Genomic DNA, 24,223 nt, shown 5'->3' with positions numbered 1-24,223 from the left:
CTCCTTGGCCTCCTAGTGCTGGGTATTACAGGCATGAGCCACCATGCCCCTCCTCTGGCACATTCTGTAGGATGCTTAGCACTTGTCCTGTTGGAAGACAGGGCTTTTCTGGGAACCACGTGCCTCATTTTTGCGTTCTTGGTGAGTAGCATAAATACATGTATAGAACCTGGAAGAAAACATATATTTGCTAGAAGGCATAAAAACCGAGAATAAGATTATAATAGGTACATCTATTAAACACTAAGAGATGAGGTTAAAAAATAATATATATTATTGCTATTTTGTATGTTTCCTTCATTGGTCTTACTAAAGGAGGCTTGAAAAGCAGTGTATTTTGTCCTCAAGTAGTTAGACTAAGTTAGACTAGACATTGTGATACAATGCTTAGATTAGGTGATTGGTTAACTACAAATTTGTTTTGAATCAAGAGCAGTTTGAATACTTAACCTTATTCATAATAGGCAGCTTCAGATCTTTAATTGTCCCTAAAAATTCAGTCTACTCTTAAGATGAACGTTTAGTACATTTTAGTACATTTGATTTGAGAGTTGTGAGTTACTGCTGCTTATAGCAGATCACTTTCCTGCTGTTTCTTGGATAGCAGTTAGGAATTACTGAGAACTATCTTTTTGTGTGTGTGTGTACTATTTTAACCTGGTAGAATGGCTTTAAAAAAAAAACCCTTTATAGTAAATTTAAAGTAGTCTCTTTTTTTTTATCTGAAGGGGAGAGGAAAACTAGTCCCCAGAGCTTATGGGGACAAAGTGGAGCCTTAGGAAAGCGTATTGTGTGTCATAATAACTTGTAATATTGCTGTGTATCCTTCATAGTTTCTCTGACCTTCTTACCTGTGACATTGAGGATTTTATCCATTAGGTTTCTAAAATAAGTCCTCTGTGGGAGTGGGAAACAATAGGGGAGATTTGCCAGATTAAAAAAAAAAAATTGTAAAAAACACATAACATTAAATTTACCATCTTAACAATTTTTAAGTGTATAGTTCAGTAATGTTATGTATATTCACATTGTTGTGTAACACATATCTAGAATTTTTCATCTTGCAAAATTGAAACTCTACCTTTTAAATACCAACTTCCCTTTCCCTCTCTCCCCCATTTGGCAACTGCCTTTTTTCTTGCTGTTTCTGTGATTTTGACTACTTTAGGTACTTCATATTCATGGAATCATAGCTGTCCTTTTGTGACTAGTTTATTTCACTTAACATAATGTTCTTGAGGTTCATCAGTGTTGTAGTGTGTGACAGGATTTCACATGCTACATACACATACTATATACATACAATAGAATATTTTACATATAATAGCGTGTGTGGCTGGGCGCGGTGGCTCACGCCTCTAATCCCAGCAGTTTGGGAGGCCGAGGTGGGCGGATCGCCTGAGGTGAGGAGTTCGAGACCAGCCTAACCAACATGGCGAAACTTGGTCTCTACTAAAATTACAGAAATTAGCCCGGTGTGGTGTTGCATGCCTGTAATTCCAGCTACTCGGGTGGCTGAGGCAGGAGAATAGTTTGAACCTGGGAGGTGGAGGTTGCAGTGAGCTGAGATCACACCCCTGCACTCCAGCCTGGGCAACAGCGAGACTATGTCTCAAACAGACAAAAATAGTCTATGTATAAAGTTTCTTTATCCTTCCTAGATTTTTAAATTCACTTTGATTTAATTAAACTAAAACTAATTAAAATTGCATATATTTATATACAGGGAAGCTAACTTAAAGCTTCTCTTTCCTGTGAACTGGCCCTGGTAGGGAGTTGATCTTTAGCAATATATGCAATACGGTTTTGCACAGTTTTCCATCTTACATCCTGGCTGCATCCATTTTCAACTGTGTGACTTCAGGCAAACTACATAACCTCTTTGTTTTCTCATCTAGAAAAGGAAGGGCAAAAATAATAACCTCAGTGTAGTTGGGAGCATGACATGAGTTAATATATGTAAGTACTTAGAATAGTGCTCAACAAGTAGTAAATCCTTATCTTATGTGTTTAGCCATCATATTTGTCATTGGGGAGAGTAGGACACTGTTTAACAAGGACTTAACTAGTACTCCAGATTTAATAAGGTGAAGTGAATATCTCACTAGTCAGTGTACTAATTACAGGTCACATAGTCTTTTTCTCACATATTTGTGGTAAAACTATAAAATGAGATCTTCTGTAATACATATTAGGAAATCAGTCATTTCTGGTTATGTTCATATGTATGTGTATGTAAGATAATTTGGAAAACTACAAAAATGAAAGATTAATAAAAGATTAATTTCAAATGGGAGGAAAGGAGCAGTTTATAGAAGAATAATGATCCAAATCTAAGGAGATGGCATTTGGGGGAAGAGATTGCTTGATGTTAAAGCAGAGATGGTGATTATCTATCCATTCACCTATATTTTTAAAATTATTATTATATTTGGTAAGGGGATAACATTTAGTTTTAAAAACCTACCCCTAAAGTGTTAACTTCTTTTAGCATTAGTGAAGGAATATTTTTAGGAATTCATATCTATAATTTAGAACTATCCCCTTAGAAGAAAAGTTGGAAAAAAGCTTGGCACCTCTGAAATATCCATAGGAATCTGAGGAATAATGAAACTTTATAATACATGAGATATTGTAGGATTATCCAGTGGTTCTGTTAGATGATTTTTATGGCAGGTGAAGCTGATTAAAGGGAAAATGTAAATTTTTAGAATCAAATGAAGTAATTTCATCAGTGCTTAAAAAAGTTGAAGGCAGAAAATATGAAAGACTTTGATAAGAACAACAAAATCTTAATGGCACACTATTGATAAAAGATAATGTCTCATTTTATCAACCATACTGTAATTCATATTTATCTAATGTTAGCTATTTAAATTAAATACGCGTGTTCCAGACTTGACAAATTGGTTAAGAATTTATCTTAAATGTTCTATTAGCTGTATTGATAAATAATTAGCAGTTAATTTTAGGAAGAGGTATTTAGGATTTTCTTGTAATATTTTTAATAGAAATCTAGGCATGCCCTGAGTTATTGATACTTAACTAATATTGAAAATTAGCCTTATCTTTGTAACCATGTTGTGTTTGTGTGTGTATGTGTATATTTCATTATTTAAATTTTCTGTTTTCTTCTCTTCAATTCTTGCCCAGGTGTGCAGAAATTGTTTTTCTTTTGTATATATCCCTTTTGCAAGCTTGTTTTATTGGTAGGCCTTGAAAACAACCATAATCACAGGACAGAGATACTGTCAGTGTAATACCTCGCCAAATGAAAAGGAAACATTTTGAGGTGGAAAATAGACATAATAAAAAAAAAAGTGCTGTTTATAAAATTCTTAAATGTGTCATGCACATTTCCTTGTATTTCTCTTTTCATTGCTTAAATTTTTTGCATACTTTTCATCAAATATTAATCAAATAAATAAGCACATTCATTTCTTTATACTGCTAGCATGCACTATTACTACAGAATATAAAGGCTGATATACAAATATTTCAGGTACCCTTATGTGTCAAATCTACCTTTGTGGGCTAACCTAGGAGCTGTACTGCCAATTTTATAATGCTTGCTTTTACAGCAAAACTCTTGGAAACAGTTACCTGTACTTGTTTACAGTTCATCTCCTTCCACTTTCTGGAGTCTGTACTAGGCGGAGTTTTGTGCTCACAGTTCTTGTCAAGATCACCAGTGATTACCACAATGTTATATCCAAGGATCATTTCTTAGTCCTTGTTTTACTTGACTTTTTAAGTATTTGACACAGTTATGTTCTTCTCGAAATGATTTCTTCAGTTTGGCTTCCGGACACCAGTTGCCTCATATCTCACTGGCCACTCTCAGTCCCCTTTGCTGGTTCTTTTTAATCTCTGCTTGTTAATTTCGGAGTGCCGCGGGGTTTCCTCCTGTCTACATTATATTCCAGATGACTCTCAATACCTAACATATATGCTGATACTGTCAGGCCATATTTCTACCTGAACTCCAAACCCATTGACTGCCTTATCAACACCTTCATTTGGATATTCAATAGGCATTCAGAACTTTCATATTTCAAAATAGGCCCCTGACTGGCACCCCTCCCCTGCAGTCTTTTCTACCTTCAGTTTACCCTATCTCAGTCAATGGCAAGTCCATCTTTCTAGTTGCTCAGGATTAAAACAAAACGAAAACCTTGGGAGTGTTTTTAACTTCTTTCTGTTCTTGCTCCTCACATGATAACCTGTTATCAATCTGTTAGCAGATGTCTTTGACTCTACTTTAAACATATTTTCTGACTGACCAATTCTACCCCTCCTCATCAATACCCTAGCTTCAGGCCACCATCATCTCTTTTTAAGACTGTGTCAGACCATTCCTGTATTACTATAAAGAAATATCTGGGACTGGGTAATTTATAAGAGGTTTAATTGACTAAATTCTGCAGGTTGTACAAGAAGCATAGTGCTGGCATCTGGTTCTGGGAAGGCCTCAAGGTTTTACTCATAGCAGAAGGCAAAGGGGGAATGGGCACGTCACATGGTAGAAGTAGGGGGAGGTGAGAGACAGAGAAAGAGAGAGTAGGAGGGAAGGTGCCACATGCTTAACCAAATCTCTTAACTATTGCAAGAACAGTGCCAGGACAGTGGTGCTAAACCATTTATGAGAAATCCACCCCCTTGATCCAGTCACCTCCCACCAGGCTCCACTTCCACCATTGGGGATTACATTTCAACATAAGATTTGGGTGGGGACAAATATCTAAACTATTTCAGGGTCTTGCTTTGTTGCCCAGGCTGGAGGGCAGTGATGTGATCATGGCTCACTGCAACCTGACCTCCTGGGCTCAAGTGATTCTACTACTTCAGTCTCCTGAGTAGCTGGAACCACAAGGCATGTGCCACCATGTCTGCCTTGCCTTTTGTTTTGTTGTTTTGTTTTTTGTTTTGTTTTGATTTTGGATAGTGACGGGACCTCTCTCTGTTGGCTCAGGCTGGTCTTGAACTCCTAGGCTCAATCGTTTCTCCCGCCTCAGTCTCCCCAAGTGCTGGTTGGTATTGCAGGCATGAGCCAACACACCCAGTCAGCTTGAACTTGTAACTTGCTAACTGCTTTATCCTTAGAACCTAGAACAGTGACTGGCACATTGTAGCCGTACACATAGTTGTTGAATGAATAAAATTCTAAATTTCATATTATGAATTTAATTTGTGGGACACTCTCATTTTAATTTTTTTTTTTTAATTTGTGTAAAAATGGGGGAAGGTTTAGTAAACTATGTGGGAACTAGAGGTAAAGCAAAAAAACTGTCTTTAACAGTTCCTAATCACCTATAAATTACGTTAAAGTATTTAATTTAGAATAATCTTTATATTGAAGCATAATGTGCATTCAAAAAATATACAGATCATATGTATATAACTTGATGAAATTTTACAAAATGAACACATAGGAGAACTACCACCCAAATCAAGAAACATGATATTACCAGCAACCCAGAAATCTCCCTGTACTCAGTCACATATTTCCCTCAAATGTAGGCAGTCACCACTCTTCTATCACCATGGAGCACTCACTCCCTTAACATTTAAATAATGTTTTTTTAGACTGGGCTGGGTGGCTCATGCCTGTAATCCCGGCACTTTGGGAGGCTGAGATGGGTGGATCACTTGAGGTCAGGAGTTCGAGACCAGCCTGGCCAACATGGTGAAACCCTGTCTCTACTAAAAATACAAAAATTAGCCGGGCATGGTGGCGGGCACCTGTAATCCCAGTTACTCGGGAGGCTGAGGCAGGAGAATCACTTGAACCCAGGAGGCAGAGGTTGCAGTGAGCTGAGGTCATGCCACCACACTCCAGCCTGGGTGACAGAGCAAGACTCTGCCTCAAATAAAATAAAATAAAATAAAATAAAATAAAATAAAATAAAATAAATAATTTTTTAAAGAACAGTTTAGATGCTTAGTAAAATTGAAAGGAAAGTATAGAGATACACCTTACCCCCCTGCCCCTGCACATGCATACCCTTCCCTATGTCAACATCCCCCATCATTCAGAGTGGTTCATTTGTTACAGTTGATGAATTTGCTTGATGTATTATCACCCAAAGTCCATACTTTACATTAGGGTTCCCTCTTCGTGTTTATACATTCTGTAAGTTTGAACAAATGTATGCCATGCGTCCACCTATATTACATCATACATAGTATTTTCACTACTCTAGAATAAAAATACCTCTGTGCTGTGCCTATTCATCTCTCCGTGACCTTTAATTCCTGGCAACCGCTGATCTTTTTTACTGTCTCCATAGTTTTGCCGTTTCCAACGTGTCATATGGTTGGAATCATTGCCAGTTGTTATGAATCTTATATAAATGAAAATTTCTTTATGTAAGTATCACACACGGTCCCATTCCCTGTGTATAAAGGGAATACATACCGGGTGCAGGGGGCTTCTTTTGTTCGAAATACTTTGAGAGTCATTTCTGTTGCATGTAGGTTGTTGTTAATGTTCATTGTTTTAATATGTTCCATTGTATGAACAAATATGATTTATTTTTCCATTCCAATACTCGTGGATATATGAGTTTTTCTAGTTTAGGGTGATTACAAATGATGTTGTGTAAGTTTTATACTTGTATTTTGGTGTTAAGTGTATGCATTTCTGTAGGGTGTGTACCTAGGGGAAATTGTTTGAGCTGTAGGGAATACATAGTTTCACTTCTAGAAGATATAGACGAAAGATTTTCCAAAGTGGTTGTACTGATCTACATACTTACCATCACTGTGGGAGTTTCAGTTGTTACACTTCTTTCCCAACAGTCTGTACGGTCTGTTTTAAAATTTCTAGTCATTTTGTGGGTGGGTAATGATACCTCATTGTGAATTAAATTTTTATTTCCCTGATATTTAACAATGTTGAGTACCTTTTCTTACTTTTATGGGTCATTTTGATGGATTATTACTTTTGTTTCTCCTGAGCCTGATAAATAGTGGATTTCTAAGAATGACTAGCTACCATGTAAGACATTAATACAGCACAGTAAAAAAAAGTGTTTTCCTGTCATCTATACTGAGATACGAAGGAATATGTAAACTTATGTGCCTGGTACTGATGACTTATATTTAAGGTATCTGTATTAAGTTGGTATGCAAAGGAGAATTATTTAGGGCTTACTACATTAATTGATTTTATGGTGAGAATTTGAAAGTATACCCAGATGTGTATGAATGAATGCAGTGATTAGAAATTGGGTATAACACTTTTTGGGCAATTAATTTATTGTCTTTAGTGAGCACTTTGTGGTCTCATCTGTATCAGCTTAATCTTGTAACATCTCTTTATGTATTATTTGCACATAGAAGGCATAGAAAAGTAGAGGACAAAGTTTTTCCAGATCGATTATTACCTATTTTGGAAGTTCCTTCTTAAGGAAGATTTGTTCATCTAGGGAGATTGTATTTTCTGAGAACTTTGAGTGAAGCAATTATTATCTAAAGGGACATATGAACTAATTAATGTAATTAATTCTACTATAAGCATTTATACAGGAGATTACTCTCCAACTAGTCTTGAAGGATAGATAGAGGTTAGTTAGATGAAGAATAAAGTAACTAGAAAATAGTCTAGGCAGGAGAAGTAGTGCATGCAAGGGTGTGACATTGGGAGAGGACATGTAATTTCATGCTATTTTTTTGGGCCATTTGGTTCTCATCTGTATTTGTTTTTTGTTTTTATTTTTGTTTTCTCCTGTAGATATTAGGATCAAGGAAGAAGAACCTGATCCTGAAGAGTGGCAGCTCAGTGGTGATTCTACCTTGAATACCAATGACCTAACACACTTAAGAGTACAGGTGGTAGATGAAGAAGGGGACCAACAACATCAAGAAGGAAAAAGACTTCGGAGGGTAGCTTGCACCTGTCCCAACTGTAAAGAAGGTGGTGGAAGGTATGCATACATGAAACATACATATTTTTAAGAGTGCGAATATCATTCTGATTTTTGAAATACTGCATGCTATGTCATTTAATTATGAGAAATTATTCATTACATGATCATTTTGGGTGTGTGTGTATGTGTGTGGCAGAAGTTAGAGAACAAAATATATGGCATTGGATTTTCAGTTCTAAATGTTTTTTAAACTGAAATTATTAGTTTGCTGTTTCAAAAACAGTATAGCAGATGCCATTTAACAGGCCCACACCAATCAGAAATTAGCCTGTTTGCACACCAGCAATGGAATTTGCCTTAAATATAGATAAAAAATTGATTTTTAGGTTGAGAATAGCAGTTACATAAAGATTAAGTTCATCTGTGGCTGATAAGCATAAGTATTTCCATTTTCAGTAGAAGTGAAAAATAAGCCTTAATAGATTGAATTTTTTGAAAAATGAGATTGTATTTCAATTCAGTCTTTTTAAAGGTAAACGTTAAGACAGAATAACATGACTGGAGTAAACTCAAAATGATCAGAGATTATGTTAAATGTGGATGTACTAAGCTTAATAATTAAGAGATTGAGACTCAGATCATATGTAAAAAAAAAAAAAAAGATCCAGACTGATGTTGATTATAAGGAACACCTCAAATAATTGGCACAGAAATATTGAAGATGAGGGATAGGAAAAGATTTATCAGGCAAGTATTAACAAAAAGAAAACTTGGGTAGCAACGTTAATATATCATACGAGGTGGGATTGAGGTGAAAGCCCCAAATGAGACAGAGATGTATTTCTTGTTAATAATACTAAATTTCCACCAAGAAGATTTAACAGTCACGGTCCCTTTTTTGTGCAGCTTTGAAATATATAGAGCAAAAGTGGATAGAACTCTAAAGCCGTACTTAACCAAATACCTTGTCATGGTGAAAGTTAACATACCTTTCTTAGAAATGCACTGTTTAAGTAGATAAAATGTACTTTTAATACAGTTAACAAACTTGATCTAATAGAGCTTTTCTATCTGCCTTTGAGTTGCACATTGGCCAGCCCTTTGCAGTAATAATAATTGCTAACAACTGGTAACATTGAGAGCTTACCGTATTCCCAATGGTGTTAGAAGTGAGACATAGAGAGGTTGAATGACTCTGAAGAGCACACACAACAGGGATTCGGACCTAGTTTTACCCAGAGCCTTAACCGTTAAACTATGCTGCCTCCCAAGTGACTCTCCTTCTACATCGGATCCTTAGGTATTGATGTTTGTTGTAATTAGTTTCAAAGTTTGTTTTTTGACATATTTTGGTCAGTTAAAATTGTGAATTCTAGCTAGGCAGTAACTTTTCTGAAACTCATTTTAGAGGGACTTTTAAGATAAATTATTCACAAAAAATCTAATGGAGGCCTGGCCTTTGTTTCATTTATTCTTTATTTTAAAATGAAAATGTTTTAATTTATGTTTATTAAACTAAGACATGCTCATAAAAGTGCAGAAATATAGGACATTTAAAAACACCAGAATCCCACCCCACTTCAAGATAAGCTAGTAACATGTTTGTATATGTCCTTCAAGATGTTACATGTATTTTAAAATAGAATCATCTTCTTCTCACTGTTTTATATGTCTGTTCTTGTTTTGATAATTTTTGTGACCATATTTTCACGTCTGTATAGTCTGCATCGTTTTTATGACTGTATAGTATTCTGTTGTATTCTATTGTATGGATGTAGAGTGATTTAACGTCTTTTGTTGGGAATTTGTTGTTATAATCTTACATGTATGTCTTTGCACATTTGTCTGAATATTTTATTTGTATAAGTTGGCAGAAGTGAAATTGCTGGGTTAAAGGTAATTGTCTGCTAGAAAGGCTAGTTTGTACTCTAACCAGCAGTGTGTGAGAGTATCTAGTTTCCCACACCCTTGCCAACAATGAATTTTACATTATTTTTAACCTTTGAAAGTCTGACAGATGAAAAATACCTTAATATTGTCTTATTTAGTATATTTTTAAATTACTTGGTGAGGGTTGAGCATTTTTGGGGATGTTATTTTGCCATTTTAAAATTTATTTTTTGAATTTTTGTTTTTTTTTTTTTTTGTAAATCTGTTAATTTATGTAACTGTCATGTGGAAATATTTTTCCCAGTTTTACATTGCCTTTAACTTTTTCAGTGGTTTACAGAAGGCATTGTTACTACACAAGTAAAGAAACAGTTGCATCACTTACAGCTTGCAAAGCACAAAAATTTTAAGTTGATCAGCCTTTCCTTTATTAGATGCCTTGTTACCATGCTATTACAAGTTTTCTGTATTGAGAGTTATAAAAATGTTCATTTATATTTTTTCTAGAACTTTTGTGACTTCATTCTTCAATAGCTTACTTATTCTAAGCAATAAAAATTGAGATTCCTAAGAAACTATATTGTTTCTTAGAGCTTATTTGAACAAAATTCAAGTAGTATATGTGTGATAGATACACTTGTATAAATGACAGTTGTACCTAATTAATAGAAGCATAACATATGTAGTAAATTCAGACTATTCTGAAGTATTCTGCAAGGTGATACAGATAGTAGGTAAAAAAATTTTTTTATAATATTTGTCTTTTTTTGCAACCTTTTTTTTTTTTCAAAGAATATGGGCAATTTTGGAGAACTAATTTTATTCATCCTTAGAGAAGTAAATTTTATTTATTTGTTTACCTTTTAAAGTAAGGTGTAAAACATAAAATATTTAAAAATTGTAATTATTTAGCAAGTATTTATTGAGCGGAACCAGCTTTCAGAGACTGTTGAAACTAGTGAGAGATAACCTAGTGAGAGACAAATAATTGTAAGTAAAATACGTTCTAGAGGCATGATTGTTAAATAGGTTTTGTATGGATTAAACATCAGTCCATATTTTTAAAATTGTGCACAATCTGTTTTCTTTGTCAGCATTTCAGTTTATGTCCTGTTTTTCCCACCCTGAGCAGAAGAGAGTGTATTTACTTAACTTTTCTTAACCCCTCTACCCACAGTTTAACTTCCACTCTATCTTAGCATTATTAAATTATTGGGAACAAGTTTAGACACTCAAGAATAGAAATGTAAAATTATTAGTTTTTCCTATATTATAGGCATTAGTGGTGTGGATATTAATCAAGAAGAAAACTTTAAGTCTTTTCTTACCTGAAGTTTGTTGAGAAATTCACTTCAGTTCTCTCCCTTCAAGCCTTCATATAACATGCTGTAAATCCACATCTACCATATCTATATCTTATCTTGAATCAAATTTTCTTTTTAAATAGAATTTTGGGCCTGGATGTTGAGCTTTTTCCTTAAATTATATATGTGTGCAACCCCGCCCCTATGTTTTTTCTTTCTTAGATGCCTATCCCATTTTCAAATAATATTTCTTATCTCCTAATAATTCAGTTAAAAATACCTTCCCTAGCTTCTTGCTTCTTTGAGAACCCAGATTTGTTGCTGTTAATTTGTTAGTCTTGTGCTTTGTTAGTGTTCCCATGCTAAATTTTGCTAGGTTTGTGAAATACACTTTTGAGTTTGTAAAAGCGCGTTGATTGACCTGAGTGGTAGGCTTAGAGGAGAGGCATGAAATCATGAGTACACGAGTGAACTGAATTGGGTTCTCTGTGAAATTGCTATGGTGAACACGATATGTAAAATTGGTTTGTACACCAGTAGCCACAAACATTGCTGTTTTTCTTAGGGCTTTTTAAATAATAAATTTAAAAATCTAAATTAAATGGAATCAATATTGGCTTTGGTTAATGAGACTTTGGCATTGCAAGGGAGCCAGAAAAACCTGTTTCACTCAACTCAGCTCTTTGAAGAGAGTTGTAGAAATTGGGGGTGGACTGGAGCAGAAACTAGAATTGTGTTAGATTATGACATCCTTGCCCTTGAGACAACAGCATGACTCCTCCTTGTCTTTACTTATGCTATTCCTCTGCCTGGAATGCCTTCCCTCCTTTCTATCTAAATCCTACCCACCTCCTCCACGAAGCCTTCTCTAACTACTGGAGCCCACATTGATGTCTCCCTGTTCAGAACACCTATGGCATCTAACAGCCAGCACTGCACCGTTTAGCACTGTTTGTCCTATGGCAATTTCACATGCTACTGAGTGTGAGTACATTAAAATATAAATGTGGGGAAATATGCATTTTTCCAGTAAATTTGAAAAACGATAGGTGTATTGTATACAGGAGGATTTACAGGCTATAGAAAGTTTTACAGGATATGACTAAACTGTGAGACTGGGGGAGGAGGGGAGTTGGGGAGGGGGCTAAATGTACTTTTTTTTAAAAAACTCAGAAACATTGTAAAGTTTATAAAAGTTGTTTTGTCCAAAGTGTCATGTTTTAAAAAAATAATTTATTCAGTAACTAGCCTAATTTTTTAAAATTTATTTTAAAAGGTTGAGAAATAACATTTTCTGTAGTGTTTAATACTATTCAGATTATCAAATTCTGGGATCAAAAGTTTTCTTCTTGCTTAGGCTAAGATACCTCTGTTCACCCATCTAATCTCATATCTTCTAAACCCTGCTCTTGGTATCAAATACTGAAATGTAATAAATGTCAAATTTGGTGATGTGGAGAAAACTGTATTTTATCTCTCGTGTCTAATTTTGGCTTTTACATGGTTAATATGGGAATTTTAAATGTAAAGTTAATTTTGATTTATATTTATTTCATCTAATGCTAAGGGAGTTCAGACCATTGCTTTAGCTAGATTTTAAAAAAAGCTTTCTCCAAGTCAGTGTATATTCAGGGTGTGGCCACACAAATATGAATAAATACTCTTAAATCATGTTAAAGTCTGCTAAAGCTTCCTGTATCTTTTAATTGTACCTGTGATCAGTTATGCATTCATTCTTTGGTTTAAATATATTTTTGATTATCTGACACCATGACTTTTGAATACAGACCACATTTAGTTTCCTATATAATTAATTGGATAAGACTTATGCGTAGAATTTGTGAATGGTTCTGATAGAAGAATAAATAGCTTTATTGTACATTCTTTACATATGAGATGTCCTTTTAATTACATAATTCTTGAGCATATTTACATTTGGACAGCAATCACATTAATTCTGGAGTCAGGTTAATATATAAAATGTATGTGCCTGAAATACATAAATTTTCATTTAAACTGATTTTAAATGGTTTTGGTTTCTGATTGACTTCGTAATGATAATGTCTTCTATTTAAAATTCAACATGGGGATATATGATATAAATGGTAATGTCCATTTGAATATTTTCATATAAGGTATATATTATTCTGTGTGTGTTTTTTAGAGGTACCAATCTTGGGAAAAAGAAGCAACACATTTGTCACATACCAGGATGTGGTAAAGTCTATGGGAAGACCTCACATCTGAGAGCTCATCTGCGTTGGCATTCTGGAGAACGCCCTTTTGTTTGTAACTGGATGTACTGTGGTAAAAGATTTACTCGAAGTGATGAATTACAGAGGCACAGAAGAACACATACAGGTTACTAATATTTACTTTTAACAGACAAAAATGAATTATAGGGCTACATAACTGCCTTGACATTTTTTTTTTTATTAGCATTTCTTACTGAATTGAATCTTTAAAATACAATGAATTACATCCAGTTTTTACCTTTAGGAACACCATCTTAATAACACAAATTCCAAAGAACAAGTCAGTATGGCTTATCTTCTAAAATAAAGTTTTATTTAAGTAGACTTTGGGTAGCTTTTGTTGACATTATTGAATGCTTTAAGCCACATTTATGCTATTTTTATTCTGTTAACATTTTTAATTATCAGCTTTTACTCTTGATCTATCCTATTCTTTTCTTTCCCCTTAACACTGTAACAAAAAATATTTCTGTTTCTTCTGATATATTTGGGCATTTCACCTTTTCTTTTGTTTTTAGTATCTCGGAGGTAAGGGAAAGGTATTTCACCGAGGAGCAACCAAGGCAATGTTGATGTGAAGACTTTCTCTCATCATACTATTTTTACATAGTGTTGTGTGGTTGTTAAATGAAATGGACCTATGACTGATCTACACTGAAACCTAACAGTATTAACTTAGAGATAGTTTTCTCCTACTACCATGTAAATGATTAAAGTGTTCGTCAGTCTATGCTCAACACTGGAGAATTGAAAAATATGTATTTACAATCCCTAGAGAGCTTGGAAGAAGCATGGTGAAATGGAGAACAACATGGATTTTGAAGTCATCTGGATTCCAATCCAAGTTCCCTATTAGGTTAAGCGAATAAACTATCTCTGACATTGCTTCACATCTCCTACTTTGGCCCTTCAGTATTGTATAAAATTACCTATGAGGTCTGTAGTAGTACACAGATGCTCTAATTGTTTTAGTTCCTGTCTCTCATTGGGTAGGTAGAGAGATGAGATTAACCTATATGAAACTGCAACAGACAAAGTAGATAAGGCTGCTGGGCATGCTGGCCCATGCCTGTAATCCCTGCACTTTGGGAGGCCGAGGAAGGCAGATTCCTTGGGCCTCAGGAGTTTGAGACCAGCCTGGGCAACATGGTGAAACTGTGCCTCTCCTAAAAAGACAAAAAATAGCCAGGCGTGATGGTGTGTGCCTGTAGTCCCAGCTACTCAGGAGGCTGAGGTGGGAGGATTGCTTGAGCCCAGGGGGCTGAGGTTGCAGTGAGCCATGGTCATGCCACTGTACTGCAGCCTGGGTGACAAAGTGAGATCCTGTCTCCAAAAAAAAAAAAAGGTAGATAAAAGATTTTGCGTTGCAGTCTGCTGTTGAAAAGGCTCAGAAACAGGTAATTATTGCTTGGGATAGTAAAGTATGGGATAATAGACCTTACGATGGCCCTGTAACAGAATTTTCCTCAGTAGGATTTTATCAGCAGGTTGTAAAAAGGAATAATGTAAAAGGGAGAAAAAGGTCAGTGATCAAACAAGTGTAGGAAATAGTGGGCTAAAGTACCTTCAAGGCAGTACCTCTTAAGACCTTTAAATGCTAGATGGACAGCTTGCATCTATAAATTAGTGATGTAATGTGTGTAGCATTTCCTAACCTTGTTTGATCATTGTGCCGTTTGCCATGGAGTACCTCTCAGGACTAATGTTACAAGAGAAACTGGGAAATACTTTCCTAGAAAAATGGTGGTATGTTAATAGAAGAAGTGAGAGACCCCCCCTTTTTTTTTGTAGTGGTGAATGAGGATGAGATTTCACGTAACATTTCAATTAAGTAGGATTGAGGCACATTTTAAAGTTCCTTGTAAATTAGGCAGTGGAGCATCTAAACTGTTACATCATCTGCAAGTTACCTTTGCATTTCCATATCACTTAATATAATCTTGAATTTTCTGATGTAATAAAATTTGGTCTTTAAGGTAAATAATGTCTGGAGAGAGACTAGGATGTGACTGCAATATAGTTCAAGCATGAGGTCTGATAAAGACCTATGTAGAGTAGAGGTGCTAGAACAAAAGATACAGGGTAAGACATTTTTGAAGAAAAGAATTAAGAAAATATTTCCTAGATTTATTGATTTTTATTGATTTCTTTCTGAATTCCTTTTAGGTTGGCCTTTTGTCTTTTTTGGTAATCCTCTTGCAGAGTCGGTCTTCAACATAATAGAAGTTCAGTCTGTCTTTTGTATTTAAACTTATTCATGCTGGGAAATAAATTTAGGCATCAGGGTTTTATCAACTTTAACATCTTGACGTTAATTATCCTTGTTCTTGATTGTTGTAGCTGAAATCAAATCAGCTAGCCAGATTCATTTTTTCTACGGATTACTTACTCTTTTTGGATCTCAAGCTTATCGTGTCATTTCTTTAATCTAGAAATACCCTGTTGCTTTAATTATATTTAAGAGTTGAAGGTTTAGTATCATGAACATGGCACGTTAGTATTTTAGTTATAGTGTGAAAGAATATACTTTTATTTAGACTTTAAAATGTGTTATAGATGATTTTTTTTTAGCTGGCATCTTAACACAGGTATTTAAAACAGCATAGTTGAGATATTAAAGTTTTATTTGAATATCCATCTATTATATAATACCTATTTGAATTTTGCTATTCATCAAAAAGTAAAGATGATTTATTTTAAGGAGAAATACTCTGTAAGAGAAATCTGGCAGGGGTAGCTTGTAAAATGAATACAGTTTTAATAGACCCCTGCTCCCATCCTTACTTTATGACTTACCATAAAGTCAGCATTGACTGACTTTATGTTTTGGGGGAAATGATTGAGCTGTTAAAGTTGAATTTTTAAAACCAAGTAACTTAATTTTTTTCCTAACAGGTGAGAAGAAATTTGTTTGTCCAGAATGTTCAAAACGCTTTATGAGAAGTGACCATCTTGCCAAACATATTAAAACACACCAGAATAAAAAAGGTATTCACTCTAGCAGTACAGTGCTGGCATCTGTGGAAGCTGCGCGAGATGATACTTTGATTACTGCAGGAGGAACAACGCTTATCCTTGCAAATATTCAACAAGGTTCTGTTTCAGGGATAGGAACTGTTAATACTTCCGCCACCAGCAATCAAGATATCCTTACCAACACTGAAATACCTTTACAGCTTGTCACAGTTTCTGGAAATGAGACAATGGAGTAAATATTACACAAATACTTATTCATTGTGGTTATTTTTATACAGTAGTGAGAAGAATATTGTTCCTAAGTTCTTAGATATCTTTTTATTGATGTGCAAAAATTTTTGGATTGACAGTAACTTGGTTATACATGACACTGAAATGCCTTACTTTGTATGATATTCCATAGTATATTAAAAATGGTAAAATTGCATGGGTTTTGTAGGTACTTTTGGAATCTAGAAGAAATGAAATTTTACCAAGTTATATAAAGAGAAAATTGAATTTAACAATGCGAATGGTAGTCTAACCAAATGCATCAATCCTGTGTGGTTTAGTGTAAAAATGAGAACATGTTGGTATTTATCTATTGTAAGATAAAAAAGCTGGTGGGTGAAAGAAATCATGTTATGATAAAAAATTTTGTAATTTTCTTGATGACTGGAATTTTTATTATGCATAACTGACAAATCAAGTTTCCAAGCAAATGTTACATAGTGTAGGCTTTACTTAGCTTATCAATTTGTCATTTTGAAGCTAATTATTTTAATTAGGTTAACTATGTACAATATTTTAAGCATTACTCTTGTAAGATTTTGAAAACTACATTTTAACATGGAACTCTAGGGATAGTCACCTTTTAAATCCTGTTGAAAAGCCATGTTTAAGATTTAATTTGCCAAAATAATGTCTTGTTAATATTCTTTCAATAACGAAGTTGGGCAATATAACCAATGTTTGAAAAAGTTTAAAATGTATAAGTTGAGGCATTTGGGTGGTAAGAGAATGTTATAGTGAATTATCCCTTTTCTTGACTATTGGAGGACCAAAAAAATAAGGTGTATTGCGTCTTAGCAGTGATTTTTATCCAATCTTGTTTCCAAAAACCATATGTCTCCCAGGGCCTTAAAAGCCATCATGTAAATTACCAGTAAAGTATAACATATGCAAACATAACAAAATCACTTCCATAGTGACGATACTCCAACCATATGGATATTAGTCATAGAAAAACTAGAGGTTTTATGATATTTTTTTAAGTCTTTTTTTTTTTTGTCTAGGTAGTCAGTCTGCACTTAAATATCAATCATTTTCCTTTTTTGCTTCTTCCCTTAAAATTTATATGTATCCAGTACATTTAATTGAGAAACGTATGTTTTTTATTATGCTGTATTTTCTTTTTATTTTTTAATTATTGTTTATATTTTCAATTTAAAAATGTACAAAATAAAGTTACATTGCTGGTCTTGTAAGAGCTATACAATTTTCTTAAATGTATACCTGTAACTGCAGCAGTTCACCTATTTCAGAAATTTGGAATTGTGTTCATTTGTTATTCTTAAGACCACCTCAAATTTAAAGGCTACCTTATTGTACGTTTAAAGTGTATTATAACAGTGTGGTAGTTAATAAAACACTATTTTTTTTTCTTTTGAGTTTGTTGTATTCCTATGCATTAAAAATATTGCAGTGGTATGGGGTAAGAGTTGGTGGTTTTTCTTCAACTTGGCTTTTTATTTTTAGATGATTGATTTTAGACACCGAATTGTAAACAGGCATGTTTATTTGAAGAAGAGATACATGGAGACACTGGTCATTTACTAATTTTTTACCTAGAGTAAATAAGATTGAGCTTATTAAATACAATTTTTGAAAAAAAGTCTTAGTGTTAGTCCACATTGATTCATATCAGTTTTATCAGTACCAGTTTGCAAGTTTTTGTTTCCCGTTTTAAAGCAATGCAGAATATTTTGATTTATCGAAAACCCAAATTTATGTTTAAGCTCCTGAAAATGATAAGACAAGCGTTGGTAACCATGGCAGGAGTTACTTGAAAAAGTTGTGTTTTGAATTCGCATGTGTTTGATCATGATAAAGGCAGAGTAGGAAGAAAGTATTAATGTGATTGTGTATTCTAGATATTTTAAAATAAAAATCAAATTTATTAACACATGTATACAGTGGGGGTAAATATGTCCATTTTCTGTTTTCCAGGCCCAGTCTGACTCTGTAATAGCTGATTGCATTGGAGAACTCTAGATACGCATAAACATGGACAGTTTTTCTAAATGTGAGACTTAAGCTTGTGATGTAAAATAGGAAGTTCTACTTGGAATAATATAAATGAATCACTAGAATTTACAATTATTTTGAAGTTACAGGGATTAGATTTTGAATCTTTAAACTCCTTTAGGTAATTTTTAGAATTTTTAAATTAAGATTAATGTGAAGAGAATGAAGTGAGCAGCAGGTGGTTCATTTGAGCAAACTGCCCATTAAGTCAAACCATTTGAGTGATAGTAGAGATGTTTTAAGTAATACTGAATTTTTACAGTAAGTTTATGGTGTACTTTGAATCCATAGGTGTCCATGCATATGTTATGAATTCATAGAGAATGAATGCAATGAAGAAAATAAGTAGGCTTGAAAATTATTTAAATTTTTAGATTTTTTTAGTGCCCACTAGGAATATATTAGTGAACTTTGGAACTTTTACCAAAGTTATGTAACCTCGGTGTAGATAATTTTAAATATTTCTATTTTTATATTTTAAAATGTTGAATATACTCTGGAAACAACATTTGAAGATTTGCTCTGATGTCAACTTTTTCTGGTTATAAAATCAATATTGTATATGAGTATAATATTTCTCAGGGTAGGTATACTCTAATAGGTGTTAATTGCTTTATTTTTGTAAAGGCTAGAGTTAGTGCATATTGAATATATTTATGTACAAATCCTATTGTAACATTTAGTGGACTCGATTATCTGTATACCTCAAATTTTAATTTAAGAAAATAATCACTTGAAGAGCATCTAATTTTCTATAGATTGAGGATTGATTATTGAAAAGTGACTCAACCAAAAAGCACATAACCTTTTAAAGGAGCTACACCTACCACAGAAAGTTGGATGCCCTGTAAATAACTTTGGTCTTTCAAAATAGTGGCAATGCTTAAGATACTTAAAAATACACATAACATACAAGCTGAAAGCATGTCAAACCTATTTCATAGAAAATAGTTCTGAAACAGTATTGTTCATCAGAAATTGCTGGGGAGCATTTTAAAGATTCCATAGGCCTGGTAGCCGCCTCAGCTTACTAAATCAACATCTCTGGGGATGGAGTGTATATGTGTTTTGAAACAGCTGCTCAAGTGGTTCTGTCAAACACTACTGTGTTACAATCACTAAAAATAGAGCAAGCATCCCCTTAGGCTCTTGGTTGTAGTTTAAATTCCAGTACTGCCTACTCGAGATCCAAAAGTTTTGTTTTTTGAAAAATTTGTATTGTGTTCAATATTTGAAATTTGGGGTTGTTGCATAAATGATTATGGAATAACATTTGGTTTTAAAATATATAAACTGACATGTTATGCTACCTGTTAAAGAATTTGGTTTTCAGTTTTAATTATATGAAGCTGGTAACAATCGTTTTCATTGTAAAATAATTATTTTTCACTAAACAGTATGTTTAAAACTTACTGCCATGAATGAGTACTAAGTCTTTTGTTGTCTGACAATAAGCATGAAACAAATTAATTGATATCTTGGGTACAAAATTTGATATTTTAGTGAAATCACCTCAATTTTATTTAGTGTTGAAACAAAAATACATTGACCCTTTGCCTTGTTCAGACAGATTTGCATATGATGTAAATATATATTAGTGGCAGATGCAAAGTACTGTAGAAACCTAAAAGAGGGAGAATTCTGCATGAAGTCTAGGAAACTCAGCAGCAGAAATGGCGTTTGCAAAGGTACAGTGTGGTATGTTGGGTGATGGGGGTACTTTGCGAGGGACAGAGTGGATAAAATTTTAAGAGGGGCTGCCAAATTGCAAAAGAGAAGAATTTATTTTTTTTATGAGTGATTCCTAGTTTTTTTGGGATCCTACACCGCCGCAGAAAAATTCATTCAAGTCCAGGGTTTGTTGTTTGTTTTTTCCTTATATTTGACAGGGTCTGTCTCTGTCACCCAGGTAGGAGTGCAGTGGTGCAATCATGGCTTACTGCAGACTCCACTTGCTGGTCTCAAGCAATCCTCCCCACTTACGGCCTCTTAAGTAGCTTGGACCACAGGTGCGCACCACTATGCTCGACTAATTTTAATTTTTTTTTTTTAGAGATGGGGTCTCACTATATTGCCTAGGCTGGTCTTGAATTCCTGGGATCAAGTGATCCTTCCACCTCTGCCTCCCAAAGTGTTGGGATTACAGGCGTGAGCCACCACGCCTGGCCAAATGTGCGGAGTTTAATACACACAACAAAATTGGAGTCTAAAGGGTATACAAAGTTTTTTTCCCCCCCCTGTTGCTTTTATTTGATGTTATGAAGTCTTGATGATACGAATATATTTTTAAAACTGTAAAAGCTGTCATGTATATTGTTATGTAACGAGTCATGCCACTTCATTGTATTAAATATGTTTAGGATACAGTTTTTGATGTTAAGAATGATATCCTGAGAAGGCCTATCTCCTTCAGCCCTTCTCCATTTTTCACCTTTTAACTCTTCTAAATCTATGCTAAGCTATACTAGATGTGTGATATTGATAGTTTTCTCACCTTCTTAAAACCTGATTTTCATCATTCATGAAGAGGCTAACAATAGTACTCCCTCTTCATAGAATTGTTGTATTAAAATATAAGCAATTTAGCATAGTGCCTGACTTATGGTAGAGATTCAAATGGTAACCTTCTAATGCCCTCCTCCCCCCTTAACTCTGGAGATTCCATTTTTCTGTAGTGAAGTGTTTTAGAATTTTCATTGTTTGACTATGGTTCATGCATTAATTTTTCCAAAACGAGGGGGAGTCTTGTTTATAATGCAAAAATGTGAAAACAACAGTTGAGACCTAAATTGATAGTGGATAAAGTGTCTGAAGTGACTGCCCTATCAGAAAAGGATGGAATAAGAAGAAAAGAGTGAGGCACATAGATGTGTGTTTTCTTGAGGATATTATACCCCTATGTAAGATTCTATCGTATTTGAACATTTCTAAAAACCAGCCAGAGAATCTTCAGGTTCATTTTGACTGAAAGATAAAATTTAGTATTGAAGTGGTTTTTAAGGTTGGGAAAGGCCATCAGAGAAATGCAGTTATTTCTCCCCACCACCCTTCTCCCACAAAAAAAGCCTAAGCCTCTGATTAATAGACAACAGAGAATATAGGAAGTATTGGCTTAGTGACCTTTTAGGATACCTGCCCAACTTACATCCCTTTTCTGAGCATTACTTTCTGCCACCTTCCATGAGGAGCTGTTCAGAAATCAGACAAGGAGTGGACATGTGGTAAAAGTTGAGCCAATTAGATGATTTCTCCTGAGAATTTGGAATTGGAAAACTGATGTCTTGGAAGGTCACATCTGGAACATATATGGGAGGCAGAGAAAGCAAAGATGACATTCAACCCGAGAAGAAAAAGAAAATGGCTTTCTTGATTCCTGATAATTTGACAGTGTTTGTTGCAGTGTCTTGCATTTCACTGTCTGCATTTCATCCTTCTGGGGATCCACAAGATAGCCTTAAAACCTTACAGAGAGACCCCCCAACTTAGTTTTTTCTTAAGCAAGTCAGTAGGGTGTTACTTGCTACCAAATAATGCCAACTAAGACAACTGAGATACAGTATATTCTCATAAAACACCATAGTTAGGGTTGGTGACTTGATCCTATAGAAAAGGGTCTCCAACCCCTGGGCCACAGACAGGTACTGGTCCCTGATCTGTGAGGAACCAGGCCATACAGCAGGCGGTAAGGGAGCGTTCCTGCCTGAGCTTTGCCCCCTGTCAGATCAGCCGCAATATTAGATTCTCATAGGAGTGCGAACCCCATTGTGAACCCCACATGCGAGGGATCTAGATAGTGCGCTCCTTAAGAGAATCTAATGCCTGATGATCTGAGATAGAGCAGTTTCATTCTACAACCATCCCCGCCCCCTGTCCCCCATCCATGAAAAAATTGTCTTCCACAAAACTAGTCCCTGGTGCCGAAAAGGTTGGAGACCGCCATTCTGAGAAATACCAACAAAACGTCACGTTTATTGCCTGCCAAGTGAGTCAGATTTAGATGAGGCAGAACTTAGTATAGAGCTGGGATGAATCAGAAAGGGTGGGCCTTGAAACACTGGTAGAATGTGTCCAAGAAAACTGATTAAAAGGCTTAGAAGTCCCTCTACAGTTTCAGGACACCCTCTTAACAGATGGCTGTATCTTTATCTGTGGTTGGTCTTGTGGAATACTGACCTTCTGCCAGCATTAGCCTATGTTTCTATCTCACACCACATCGTGTATATTTTCATTGTGTATTTGGACTCAGAATAAGTTTGGGCCTTTTAATTATGGTATACCCAATTACTTAGTCCTACTCACAGCCTGATCCTTTAAAAATTCTTGATTATGTTAATTGCATTTTTCTCAAGTTTACTCCTTGTAACTCTGTGTGGTTTTTTAAATCTTTATTCATTTAGTAAAGTTGAAACCTTTCATAGCACAATATAGTGATTAAGTGCATAGGCTTGGGACTTAAACACACGTGGGCTTGCTTGTCTCCCAGTTCTGCTTACTACCTATGTGACCTTTCACTCTTTACCTTTCCACTCAGCCTGTTCTCTCACTATAAAATGAGACTGATGCCAGCATCATCTTCACAGAGTGATTATGGAGATAAATAAGTTAATGCATGTAAACCACTTTCCATAATGCCTGGCACATATTATATTATGTATTAGTAAATGTAAGCACTAAAAAAATCAGTATTCTTCCTACACTTGAAAATAGTTGTCTTCATAGTGTATTAATGAGTTAATTCACCTTGATCCACGTAGTTGTCAGCCAGTATTAACTGCTAGTATTCGTATTGTGCCTTTTTTATTATGAAACATTTCAATACAGAAAAATGCAGAAAACAATGTAATAAATACCTAAGTATCTGTCGTCCAGCTTTTATAATCTTATTTTTACCTATATATGTTTTTTCTTTTAAAAAGAAATGATTGTAGTTGAGGTCTGTATAGCCCTGTCTCATTTCATTTATCTCCGTTTACCCACTTAATTAACTGCAGCTCTGAATTTGATGTTTATCAGAATGGTTTTATATCCTTATTATATGTATATATGCATACCTAGGATTGTTTTTCTGATTTTGAAACTTTATATAAATGCTATTTTTCTGTACAAAACCTTCTGGGACTTGTTTTACCACTCATGTTTTTGAGATGTATCCACACTAACATGTTTCTCTAACTCATTCATTTAAATGCTGTAGTTCATTATCACAATGTATTCATTTTCTTCTTGAGCATCTCAGTTATTTCCCATTTTTGACTTATAAACAATGCTGCAATGAAATACTTGACATATTTCCTTGTGCACATGTGAGCATTTCTTGAGATATGTATCTCGAACTTGAATCACTGACCAACAGGATATTCTTAATCTTCAGTTTCACCAGATACTTCCAAATTGATCTCCATAACATACATACCAAATTATACTCCTACCAGCAGTTTATAGTTCACATTTTTTCCATACCCTCCAATCCTGCCTTGGCAGATTTTTTTTCCAGTGAATGACAATGAAATTGTTTTGGGATTTGACAAAATGATTCTAGATTCATCTGGAAGAAAAGCAAGTATAAGTAAGAAAGTTAAAAGGGACCTGAAAAACTAAGCCGTGCGTATATTTAAAAATTGGTACCAGTAGGCATAATCAA

General features: G+C 34.7%; 1 protein-coding gene across 1 annotated transcript in view; it reads left to right on the top strand.

Annotated features, from left to right (window-relative positions):
• Nucleotides 1-17,945, top strand: part of SP3 (Sp3 transcription factor) — a 55,525-nt gene extending 37,580 nt beyond the window's left edge. The window contains exons 5-7 of the mRNA XM_007965390.3: nt 7,736-7,928; nt 13,230-13,426; nt 16,216-17,945. Coding sequence (XP_007963581.2) covers nt 7,736-7,928; nt 13,230-13,426; nt 16,216-16,532 — 707 coding nt within the window. The 3' untranslated portion in view covers nt 16,533-17,945. The remainder of the gene's footprint in view (nt 1-7,735; nt 7,929-13,229; nt 13,427-16,215) is intronic.
• The last annotated feature ends 6,278 nt before the right edge of the window (nt 17,946-24,223 follow it).

This window comes from Chlorocebus sabaeus, chromosome 10 (genome assembly GCF_047675955.1).
Source record: "Chlorocebus sabaeus isolate Y175 chromosome 10, mChlSab1.0.hap1, whole genome shotgun sequence".
NCBI lineage: Eukaryota > Metazoa > Chordata > Mammalia > Primates > Cercopithecidae > Chlorocebus > Chlorocebus sabaeus.
The sequence above is the reverse complement of the archived record's forward strand: the minus strand, read 5'-3'. Positions and strand labels throughout refer to the sequence as shown.